The 13,340-nt window shown below is 31.3% G+C and overlaps 1 protein-coding gene across 2 annotated transcripts; it reads right to left on the bottom strand.

The window, feature by feature from the left end:
* Window positions 1-2,093: 2,093 nt before the first annotated feature.
* Window positions 2,094-11,340, bottom strand: LOC130896986 (uncharacterized). Of its 2 annotated transcripts, none has more exons than XM_057805436.1 (5): window positions 10,630-11,340; window positions 7,282-7,836; window positions 7,092-7,219; window positions 6,808-7,003; window positions 2,094-2,276 (listed from the first exon to the last, which is right to left on the bottom strand). In XM_057805436.1, exons 1-5 carry the CDS (start codon window positions 10,732-10,734, stop codon window positions 2,184-2,186), a joined length of 1,077 nt encoding a protein of 358 aa, XP_057661419.1. In that variant the 5' UTR covers window positions 10,735-11,340; the 3' UTR covers window positions 2,094-2,183. The 2 variants fall into 2 exon arrangements, with proteins under 2 accessions (XP_057661419.1, XP_057661420.1); XM_057805437.1 differs by having other exon boundaries at window positions 7,282-7,614; window positions 10,630-11,138.
* Window positions 11,341-13,340: the final 2,000 nt, after the last annotated feature.

Here is a 13,340-nt window from a genome sequence, read left to right as displayed (position 1 = left end):
AGAGAGGAATATTACCCCACTAACAATTTAGGAACGAAAACTCTGAGTCAAAATTAAATATGGCATTCATGGCGCGATACTAACAGAGAAATTTTGGATCTTTATAGGAGTAATCTTGAATATGGGTACCATCGCTTTGCCAAATTTGTTAGATTACTGGTTAACAAGTGATAATACCAAAATACCTTTCTTTTCAAATGTGTTAACTAGAAAAAAATTCCGTCAATTTTTCTGGATACTGCATTTGAAAACCGTAGATCAGTAAATGAGAGATAAAAATACCATACTTTGAGAAATTTTAAGTCTCAAGATTGTTCTTTTAGCCCTAAATATAAGCCACAGGCATTTATTACAATATATGTAACGCATTTTTCTGAAAAATTAAAGCATGCATTTTTTACTAATACTTTTGCCAATAATATTCTCGATCCGTTGCTTTTTATAGAATTTATTTTATTTGTTCCGGCGTTAAAATTTTAAATTTTTTAGTCTTATATCTGGTAGATTGCAATTTAAGAAAGCATCGCAATTTAGGGTTACTTGAAATGTCAATGTTACTTTTAATATATATCACTGTTCTTAACAAATAGTGGAGGGTTTGTTTTTACTCGACGTTTCTTTCTTATAAACAGTGATGACATTTTATGTTTTTAACTACGTTTACCAGAGTCCAATCCTCGAACTTTTTATAACAAAATTCTTATTTACTTTTTGATTTTTGAGGTATTAATGTGTTATACGACTCCTTTGCGGCTAAGCGAATATATGGTGGAGTATTATTTATAGATTCGTCACTGCAATCACTCATTTTTACTAATATTTTTCTTAAAAACTATTATATATTTCGACGTTGCTTTGAAATTGAAAAAAGAAGAGTTGACTGGTACTAAACGCAAATGCTAATTGATGGATTTCTTATATATTCTAGGATGTACATCAAATCATATCGGTTCAGTTAACCACAAGGCCTACATTGCCATTCTATAAATTGTAAAAAAATGGATGATATACATGTGGTTGTGGAAAAATGGAATTTTACTTCTTAAATTAGTAAACGAATTGATTCTTCCAAAATGGCGCAATACAGAAATATATAAATATGTTGTTTTTAATTTTATCCTATTTTAACAACTTTCAGCACTTTTTTGCAACCTATATTCAGTTATAGCAAATGATTGATTATTATTAATTATTTTACTAATTTCAAAAATGTTGTTACAAAGCTATAGTCCAAATTAATGCCAATAAAATTTACCAAACTTCATCAAATTAAATTTTTAAGAAATATGTTTAAAACTGTATTTAAATTTTTTCAGCAAGAAAAGCAACATAATTGATGAAGTTTAACCACACATTTTAAATACTTATGATATCTACATTAATTTGTTTGTAACAAAAGGTACATTATTTTTTTAAATGTTCCCGCCTTTTATGACATGGTGAAAAATTTTGTGCCACTTTTTAATTAGGTTGAGTATAATTTTCCTCCTGTATAACGGAGTGTTTTTTTTTGACAATTACAGGTATCTAAAATAGTTATTAATCGTGTCAATAAGGAGGGGGTCCAAAACTAATACTTTATTTAAAATGTGATCAGATATTGATACCAAAATCTTTTTAACTTGAATAATTCTACCTTTTCTTGTTATACCATTTCGAAAGCATTTCAGCAAATTTTTAGAATGAGATAAAGATGATAACTTTTGATTACTGTTGCAAATATGCTAACAATTTAGATTATTTCGGTCAATGTCTAAAATTTTTCAAACTTCTCAGTTTCAGCTTTCTCAGTCACTCCCCACAATGTATACATGGAATCCTCTATTTTAAATACTTTCAATCATTAATTTGTGAATTGGTGCCGAAATTAAATTTGAAAACCAACGCACGATTCCCTAGCTTAATTTATAAATTTTCAGGGATATCTTTCCCACAAAGCTCTGTTTCAAAAAAGCAACATTTTATTAAATAATATAATGCCGCCAAGCCCAAATGAGTCATGGAGACTTACTATTCTTTCAAACTATCAAAAATTACTGATTTGTTAAATGTATCTAACGATGGAAGGGGTAATATTTTAAAAACACACAAACTTCCATAGGCTATCGTACTTTTTATTCTAATCATAATGCATTCATATATCCAAGTGTAGGGTCGTCCTTTTGCACTTTTTTTGTATTGCTTCACAACAATGGCTCGAACTTCTTCTGGTAATTCTTGGACATACGTGCACATTGCACTTTCAATTCAAAAATTTCTTCTTTTAGTTTTAGATTCTGAAAATAAATATTATTGGATCAAAACTAATCGTTCTTTTTCTCAGGATACTATACTGTAGTAGATCAATGTTTGCACATTACAACTATATAGAAGCTTCAGAGTCGACACTGAATATCAACAGTTTATCATTGAAATTGTTATTGTTTGAACAAAATCATATTAAAAAGAAAATTAAAAATATAAAAACTTATAAAAACATAAAAGACCTCGCTCAATCCTTATGAAAATTGGGTTTCAACCAATTATTCTGAAACTTCACACAATGATAATTGGAAGCAAGCTGATTAAAAGTCTCAATGGGCACTAAACCCGAAAACCCTCATCCTTATTAAAAATACCCCTAAAGTGTCAGAAGGTACCCTAAGAAGACGGGAATTGGTTTTGGCAAATTGTTCTCAAACTTGGCATGATGATAGTTCAAAGCATGTTAATGGACCCTCTGAAAAGTCCAAGGGTACCGTAAGAGGACTTCAGCTAGTTTTTTAAGCAAGCTGATTAAAAGTCTCGATTGGCACTAAACCCCTCAACCTTATCAAAACTACCCCTAAAGTGTCAGAAGGTACCCTAGGAGAAAGTGAATTGTTTTTGGTCAATTGTTCTCAAACTTGGCACAATGATAGTTCAAAGCAAGCTAATGAAAAGTCTCAATGGCCAAAGCCCCCAAAATTACCCTTGAAGAGTTTAATGGGCTACAGCCAGTTAAACAGTTACTGTATTATTGACAATATCTTTTCTGTGGTCTTTTTCAGGACAGTAGAAGAGCGACCTCACCGGTGACAAAACAATCCTCGGGAGGAGTGGAAAGCGAACAAATTAATTTGCTAAGACTCATGACATTTTCGACACATCATTTGAATAATAAAAATGGCGAATCGCTTAGCATGTATTATTTGTGGTAGACAAATGCAGCGACAATAAATCGATGTTGACGAAAATATGGATCAACGGGAAATTGTTCTATTTAGAATAAATACTGATAATAGAGATCCTCTTGTTGTGAATGCTGATACTAGTTTATGTAACAACTGTAACATCTTCATAGTGAATGAGCTATGATAGAGAATGATATCGCTCCAAGCGAGGACCTAAGAATACTGGCACTGTAATGATAGTTATGAAATTTTATACGAATATATTTTATAGGCTGATTTACGAGGATGTATTGATAGTTAGCCTAGAGCAGTTCCATGCATAAACAAAATATTGCGTTACCATAGGAACGAACAATAGCTTATAAGCAGTGTCAGTGTAAAGTTTGACGTCAAAAAAGTAAACCAGAGTTACGCAATAAATTAAAAGATGTCCACCGAAATTGTGAAAATCGAAAAATTGGAGTATCGAGCCATCATTAAGTGCCTGTATTTAAAAGGGTTAAGAGGGAAGCAGATTTACGAAGATATGCTTAATACCCTTGGTGATCAATGTCCTTCGTATGCAACCGTGAAAAATTGAACTGCAAGCTTCAAAAGAGGTAAATTGAATGTTGACCAAAAGCGTGCAACGGTAGAAGCATCGCGTTCGATCTGTGCTCGATTTGAAAACGATGTACATTCTTAAACCGAATTGTTACTATGGATGAGACTTGGGTACATTTCTACGTTACAGAAACAAAGCAACAATCGATGGAATGGCGACACTGGCTCTCCAAGACCTAAGAAGTTTCGTGTCCAAGAATCTTGCTTCAGTTTTTTGGGATTGCCATGAAATAATCATGAATGATTTTTTGGATAAAGTTAGAACAATAACTGGAGATTACTATTCGACATTACTGATCACTCTACGGGAAAAAATCAAAAAGAAAAGGCGCGAAAAGCTATCCAAAGGTGTTTTGTTTAAACGGGACAACGCCCCTGCACACAAATCTTATGTTGCCATGCAAAAAATTCGTGATTTAGGGTTTGAATTACTAGAGTACCCCCCTTATTCACCAGATTTGGCTCCATCCGACTATCATATCTTTCCTCAACTGAAAAAAAAGTTTAAAAGGTGGTAAATTTTCTTCCAACGAGAAGGTAATAAAAGCTGTGGAGGTCTGATTTGCTGAGCAAAAAGACACATTTTTTTTCGAAAGGTCTAGAGACGTTGCAGGTTCGCTGTAATAAATGTATCCAATTAAGAAGAGAGTATGTTAAGTTATAAAATATTTTGACATTGAAATTTTGTTTGGTTCCATAGTAGGCTAAGAATTTTTCAATATATCCTTAAAGTCTGTAAACAATGTATTGAAGACCTTCGAAATTGGTTTGTGGGCAAGAAAAAAGCGTTCCGATATGCAATTCCTATGGTATGTCGAGAACAAAAGAACCATAGTGATGATTGTTACTTTTGTTTGAGTAATGTGAAAGGGTATAATCCAAAACGGAAGGAGTCAATTCCATACCCCAATTTGCAATCAACTATTCGTCCCATCCCTCATGGGCCCGAAATGCCAATGCCCAAGACCCCTGCTACCTTAGAAGAGATATCCACCTCCTACTTTGTGTAAGAGGGCGAGTTGGTTTATTGAAGGCTTGATTGAACCATACTGAAGGCTTGATGAATACAATTAAGATCTCATATGAACCAGCACAGTGGAGTATTTTCATAGATTCTTCATAAAGAAGCCTTAAAGCACTTCTGCTTTACAATGGCAGTTTCTATGCTTTCATTCCTGTCGGTAATTCCGTACACCTCAAGGAAACCTACAAGAACTTGGAATTGGTTCTTTGCAAATTAAAATATACCGACCACGATTGGCAAGTGGACGGCGATTTTAAAATCTTGGGCATGTTGCTCGGAGAACAATCTGGATTTACCAAATTCCCTTACTTTTGTGTCTATGGGATAGTAGAGACCGAGTAAATTACTGAATCAAAAAGTGTTGGCCACCAAGGAAGCTTAACATTGGCGAACAGAACATCCTACATGAAACTTTGGTGCCTCCTCATAAATTTCTTCTACCACCGCTTCACTTAAAACTGGAATTGATGAAGCAATTCGTAAAGTCACTTCCAAAAAATGGAAATTGCTACAAATACCCGATATCAGAATTTCCAGGCCTTTGGCGGCAAAGTTGAAAGAATGTGTTTTCATTGAACCAGATATTAGACAGCTTATGACGGATCCTCAAAGAGAAAGGTGGATTGCCTTCAAAAAGGTCATAGAGAAATTTTTAGACAATAACAAAGACACCAATTACAAACAAATCGACAAAAGAATGTTAGAAAAGCATCTCACACTTTAGATTGCCAAATGAGTTTAAAAGATCATTTTCTTCATTCCCATCTCTACTACTTTACTTTCCAGAAATTTTAGATGTAAGTGGAGAGCAAGCTAAACGATTTCATCAAGATATAAAGGAGATAGAAAGAGGATACCGTGGAAGATGGAGCTTCTCAATGATGGCAGACTACTGTTGAACGCTTCAGAGAGACCTTTCAGATGCTTCCTACAAGCAAAAATGTACTAAAAGGTGACTCCTTGGGGAAAAAATATGTTTAGTGCTTTCTAATGAATTTATTTTAGATGACAAAATAAATTTGGTTACACAATCAGAAAACGAAACGTTCTACGAGCAAGTGAAAGTCATTTCCGAATTCAGCACACCCAAAAACATAAGTATTATGCACAAAAACCAAAATAGTTCTCAACTCTCAACTTTTTTTGTAGACTTGTGTATATCAAATCTAATTGAACCAGCTATTGAAAGTGACGCCTTCTATTGAAAATTGGCGCATCCACAATTCTTGTTTGAAACATAAATTCAGACAGACTGGCTGTATTTGTTAATAATAGGAAGTATTTACATCATATATCAATAAAAGGTTTTTGAGGCTATACCAACACCAACTTGGTATGCGCGGTTGGCTCACTGAAAATTACCGAGAATTCCCGGTTTTTCAGAAAATTCCCATTGAAACCAAAGTTTTTCCCAGTACTGCGAAATTCCCGTCTTTTTCCGATTTTCCCTATTTTCAAGGCTCTTAGATCCTCAGGAGAATCCCAAAACCGGTATCAATAGCAGGCGACGTCAGAGCGCGCTAGTAAAGCAAACAAAGATACGCGAGCCCGTAAGAGTGCATTTACTTGGGAGGTTCAATATGTTGTTTAGATTGGATTTTTAGATCGGTGGAAAGGTTTTGGAGCTGTATCACCACCATATTGGTATGTATGATTGGCTCACCTGATATCACTGAAAATTCCTGCTTTATTAGAAAATTTCAGTCGAATACCCGATTTTTTGGGTACTGCGATATTCCTGTCTTTCTCCCGGTTTTTAAGACTTCTAAACACCCTGTTAAAACTTCGGGAAAATACCAAAAGCGGTGTCAATATCAGACGACGTCAGAACGCGTTAGTTAGGCAACCATGGATTGGAATACTCAGTTTTACTGAAAACTCCAGGTGTATTAGAAAATACCCATGGAATCCCCGATTTTTCCTGGTTCAACGAAATTTCCGTCCAGGCTCCTAGACACACTGCTGCTTAGCAACACATAATGTTAAGAATAACGAATATAAAGATAGAAACAATAAATTCAAACTCACCAATTTCTTTAAACGTTTACACTGCTTGGTCATATTTTCATTTCGTCGTTTCAATTCACTTGTTTTATCTAAAGTACTACTCTTGCATTTCTGTAACCGATAACGAAGAACTCTGCATGATTTGCACCGAGGATTCATTTGATTTCTTTTGTAAGTCTCATCACCAATTATAACGCCTTTACATCCATTTGAATATCTGAAAATGTAAGTTTTATAGTAAAACAACAATTAAAAAACTACTATCTTCTGTTCAATTTAAAATAACAATTAAAAAACTGTGTCACCTGCTTTTGTCCATTTGAGTGCCAACACATAATGGCCACCTCTCAACATATTTTAAAAAATTTAAAATTTCATCCGATGAAGTTAGCTTATTATCTAAATTTAATCGTTCATTAGTGAGGAAAATTACCTGAAAAGTATTTTATTCATTATTTAACTTTAATGGATTTTAAATAGTAAATATATACATACTGAAACAGATATATCTTCATTTAGAACAATGTGGTTTTTAATTTGTTTACTTGCAGGATCGAACCTCATAAACTCAATTTCATTAGGTTTTATTGTATATAACCAATTCGGTGGTAGTACTGGAATGTTTTGCCTCATGCATTCTATTGTCTGTTTGACTTCAAATGTTTGTTGCTCGTAGTGATTGTCTGGTATGTTATATTTCTGTTCTTGAAATTGTTTAAATTGATTTTGTTGTTGTTGGTCATTGTATTCCAATTGTTGTACTTGTTCAGGTTGTTGTTCTTGTATTGGTTCTTCTTTTATGTTTTCTTCTTTTATTGTTATTTCTTCCTGTTGAAATTCAGGTATTAATTTAAACTGGTGTTCAATAGTTGGCAATGCATTTGGTTGAAGAGTTTTTTTAAGACGGTAATGTAAATGGATAGTATTCCCAATAACAATTTTGTCATACATTTTGATATCTTTCTCTTGAAAATGGTACTGACAAATATAATCAGAGAACTTCAAATTCATACCTAGAGATTTAGACCAATCTTGTAATCTTGTTAGGGTCTGTAGAAAAGTAAATATTAATAAAGTAATAAATCAACAATATCAATTATTATTTTTACAAGTTTTGCAGAGAAACTAAAGTAGTAAATAAATATTAAATAATAAAAATATTAAGCAATTGAAGAAAAAAGCTGGATTTATTGGTTTGAAAATGATGAATTGAAATAATTTCTAAACTATCATTTATTGATATCAACAAAATTTTTAAAAAGTTTAACCCTGCAGTGGTAGAACTGCACAGTGGGGCAAACCTATACATTTGGTGGACATAGGACCAATATTTGAAATTTCTCCATATTTTTTGTGGTTAAGCTGTGTTTATGCTATTTTCATTATCATTATCCATGATCTGTTTTTTTTTATTAAAAATTTCCACCTAAGATATATTGTTAATATCCTTTTAAAAAAAAAAGTACTACAAGTACCAAAATTAATCAATCATCTTTATTACAATCATCTAACTTCATTATCATGATTTCAGTTTATGCAGCTTGAACTTTTATAGACTTTTTTGATGAAAACCATTTAAAACATTCATAAAAAAATCTCTTAGAAATCTACTTCCACAGATATTAACTAGAAGGTTTATAATTTACTTGCCATAAATAATGAACTGCGGGTTTGTGCTGGTTTACGAGGGAAAAAACTTTTTTCTTTAGATGGTGACAGCAACAAAATAAATACGGCACAAGAATTCTTCATTTTTCTTGAAATTTTATCTTCAACAACTGGTATGATGAAAATCTCATTAAACCCTTGAAAATATTGTTACTAGTTATTTCATCCAACTCTAAGATTGATGTTGACAAATTTGAATGTTATGCCAAAAAACAGCCCAGTTGTGTTTCTCTATAGAACTAGTATTATATGCCAGTTACCTAGCATAAGCTGTTGGTTCGTCATGTAAAATGTGAAGAATGCGATAGTGCCAATAGGTCAGTTGTCTGAAGTACATAAGAGGCAAATTATAAATTATTTAGAAAATACAGGGAAAATGATTCGAGACAAGTATCAAGAGAACTCAACAATAGAGACATTATATATAATTTGTTGATAAATTTATCTCCCTTGATTTCTTCTTTATGATTAAAAATTATCAGTTTAAATCAATACTTAATGTGTTGATAAACTAGTTTTCTCTACTTTTTCTAATATCATACTAAATCAACACACCCATAGATAATTAAAAAATATTTTTTTTGTAAAACCCAATTATGTACACACATAATTAATAAAAGTAACTAATTATAATATTTTGATTAAAAATTTTTATAGATTTCATTCACGTTTCATTATTGTCAATTAAATGGTACCTACTCCTCTTATATAAAAAGGGGGTTTTGGTTTGCTGAAAAACCCTGTAACGCTTCTATAGGTTGCACCTTTAAAAAAAAATGACCTAAGTAAAAGTTACTTGTAATAGGATGAGGAATAAATTTACGACGTCGAATCATAGGGTTCCAATTAAAAAAACTTTTTTTCGTGTGGCCAAAAGTCTGGCCATAAAACTACAATGTCCAATAATTTGATGTTTTGCCATAGTATGTGCAGGTGTGAGGAACCCGAACATGCTTTGAATTACTCAGATCTATGTTGAAAAGGGCGCTGAGAAAAAGCTATGGTATTATTACTCAGGTGTTTGAACAGTTTAGTCTACAGTTGGGAATTACGTTACAATCAATGAAAAGTTGAAGGTATTCAGTGAGCGATGTAGTTCCCGCCACTACTTACCAAAAAAACTCAATAAATATGTAATTAAAATATTTGTGCTAGTAAACTTGAAGATTTGTTATACTAAAAACCTAGATATTTACATCTTTGAGCAACCAAATGGGCCATATAGAGTGAAAACTGATTCAAAAAGTATTGTGTTGCATCTAATAACAAGAGTTTCCAAAATTTAGGGAAATATTACATGTGACAATGTTACCACTTAAAAATTATCTTTTGAAGAGCCACAGATTAATTTATGTTGGTACAGTCAGGGAAAATAGACATAGCATTCCTATAAAATTCAAAGATATCTTTGGTTTTCAGAAAGATATTACCCTTGTGTGGTATACTCCAAAGCAAAAATATTGTATTAGAGTCCACTCTACACCACAACAAAATTATTGATAAAGATTCCAGGCATCTATATAAACCAGAAATTGCCTCCTTTCATAAAATGGCAATAAGTGGAGGAGATACACTGAATCAGCTTTATTATCCAAATATTAAGCATCAAAACATTTTAAAAACAATTGTCTTATCATTATTAGATGAACACTTGAAAAGAAGATCTGCAGCTCAAAATGTACTACTGGAAGTAAGAAATATACGTGAAAAACTGCAAATATTCCGAATGCAGAAAATTTACCATTTGAAAATACTGTTCTAAAAAAAATCTATACATTTTCATGCCTGAAATACGTTTATATTTATTGTGATCAATATTCAAATTAATGATTTTTTCACTACTCCTAATTTATGTTCTGTTTAAATAAAAAATATATATTTCATAAGTTACTGAATGATTTAATAATCAAAACTGATTTTTTTCATCAAATTGTAAAAAGATAATTAAGTATTAATTGCATGAAAAATATTTTTGAATATGAATAAAAATATATTCTTACTTATCGGCTATGGTGAGCCCTGCGTTATCAAATTTGTATACTAAAGAGACGCTACCACTACAGGATTAAACTCTAAATAAGATTATCCAATAATAAAATTTATATGGAATATTTGGCTTTGAAATTTTTCAGAGTTATATCATTAAAATTATGATGGAATTAATTTTTAACATACCGATGCTTGAAAAAAAGACACAGAGCCCAATGCTTCTCCTTTTACTTTTTTTGTTTTATAACCACTTGAACAAGATTTAACTGCACAAATTTTCACCATTTTCATTAAATAGTTACTTTAAATACTAAAGATAAAAATATAAATCCCTTCAATTAATAATTCGGAGCTTCACGTTTTTGGATTACTTTTCGTTTCACTACGTTATGTATTCATTATCCGCCTTTTTTAATTTCTTTACTTTATATAAATTAATAAAATACATTTCCTTATATCGTCGCCGAATTGCTTGCGAGCGCTAGTGTGGAAAGTTATTGAACTATATTTTTTATTATCTCATATGGAGCACATTTTAGAGTTACACCCCACAATATAGTTCTCCTTAGTTTCATCCTCCATAAATAACGCGAAAAATTCATTCTTTCGCACTACTAGTTCGAATAAAATTTTTTTCAGATACACAATCGATATAGACTTTTCAGCATTCATTTATGATGATGGGCATCAATTTCTGGATATTTCATATTTTTTACAAATCATTGCTTCTCTTTATCATAGATAAACTAAAACTATTTTCATTTTATATTATTATTTTATTTTGTTACTCAAAGCAATGTCGTAATTTCTGAAATTAATTCTCACAATAGAAACGTTCGTATTTTTTGATAAAAAAATTTGTTTTAATTAAATTTTATCACATTATTAACATACTTCAGGTAATTATTCAAATTGAATTAGAAAGAGAAGAATATAAAAATGAATGTAACCTCTATACAGCAAAAATCAGCTGATCTGAGTCAGAATCAAAATAGCGGCCGAAGGGTCAACAATCGATTTTCTCCTATATCCCCGTTTTAGCTTTTTTTGGTTTTCTACAATAGTGAAAGTTGTATTATTTTTTTATGGTGTTAGATAGATATTTTTTTAGACTTATTTGAGTAGACCTGAACATTGAGCTTACAACCAATATATAAAATATAGACACTTGTGCTTACATTACGGGGGTTTTTGAATATTAGTTTTAACTGTAGCGTGTAAGTTTAGATATTAAGTTTATCAAATATGAGGAAATACTTTTTAAGCTCTCAAGTGATATCCTAATGGTAGCTGAATAATAAAAGACAAACATATATCTTTAGGTGGAGTTGACCTACAACTGTGATAAAATACCTATGTTTATACAATGCTATATTTTATTCTTATTCCATAAAATGTGATGATGATTTTTTGGCAAGTATAAATTATTAAGAGACAAATAAAAGTTCTATACAGCACTATGTATATCATATTTTCAATATGTTCTTAAATATTGTTAAAATTTAAAAAAATGTGTTTGAAAAAAGAATAGGGGTACATTTCTTCTAGTCGCAGAGGAGTAGGAAGTAAAACAAATCTCCTGTTTGAGGGAAATCTAGGAATGGACAAGCATATGTAAACGTACGAGAGGCGCTAAGTTGAAATGAGAAAGTATTCCGATGACAAAGAGGGTAATATGGGCTTGGTGAATTAGTATGGTAAATAATCAAAGTACTAAATTCTGTACCCCAGAATAAAGTATATATAAGTAATATTCTTTAATTATTCAGGAGGCATAAATGAATGTATTAATAGTATTTATTACTGTTTAATAATATATTGTTTAATATCTGTTAGAATAATACAAGTCTATAGGAAATAAGAATGCAGATATTTAATTAAAGAAACAGGTAGTGGGAATTCCAATATTTTAAACTTAATCCAGATATATGACAGAACAGGGATTCAAACCATGCGAAAGCATTAAAACAGTAATTAAAGATACATAATTAAAGTAAAATGTTTATTCACTAAATTAATTTAAACAGTAGATATTGGTATGTTTCGACTAAAATTATATATCCAGAAAATATTTCAACAATGATTACATATTAATATTACATAAAAAATTTATCAACTTATCAGATCTATCTTTTAAATTATTTGGTAAATATCTCATTAGGGTGAATTAGGTACTTATTACTTGTAGGGTAATAATAGGTAATCATGTATTTACTGTGATTAATTTTTCTTAGAAGTGAGCGTTTTGGAGAAATCATATCAGATTGAGTAGCATTTCTCAAAAAATTTAATATTTTTTGTCTGATTTCAGGTTTCTCCATTAAAAGTTTTCTTTTTGTTTTAGTTTTCCTCCACCGAAATCTCATGCAATGCATAATTTTTCTTAAACTTTGCCTTGAACTTTGTAGCAAAATTCATCGTGAAATATTTTATGCATATTGCGCAAGGTTGGTACTCTCTTATGGGTCACTTGATAACTCAAAATATATCTTCTTAGAACACCTTTATCACAATTATCCAAGCCTGTTTCAGATTTTGATATTTTTCTTTGTTTGTTTGGAGTAGAAAATTATGAAGATTCCCCATTTTCTATTTGCCTCATCTCCTTTTCAATATTTGAAATCGTATGCACACTGACACCTATGGCAATAGCAACACATTCTTGAACTTTTTGAATGTCCTTTATAGGTTTATTTTCTGATGCTTCCCGACGCAAAAAAGAAATTATATTTGCCATAATTTCTCGACTGTATCCAGTCAAAATTTTACTTGTCACTTTTGATTTGAATTCCTTTTTATATCACTGTAAGAATAATAATATATTTATTTTGCACCGATATACTTTCTTGCAAGCGACTGCAGTTGTCCTGAACGACGCGGAGCGGAGTTCGGGCAAG

Source organism: Diorhabda carinulata, chromosome 8 (assembly GCF_026250575.1).
Source record: "Diorhabda carinulata isolate Delta chromosome 8, icDioCari1.1, whole genome shotgun sequence".
Classification (NCBI taxonomy): domain Eukaryota; kingdom Metazoa; phylum Arthropoda; class Insecta; order Coleoptera; family Chrysomelidae; genus Diorhabda; species Diorhabda carinulata.
This window is presented reverse-complemented; position numbering and strand designations above follow the sequence as displayed.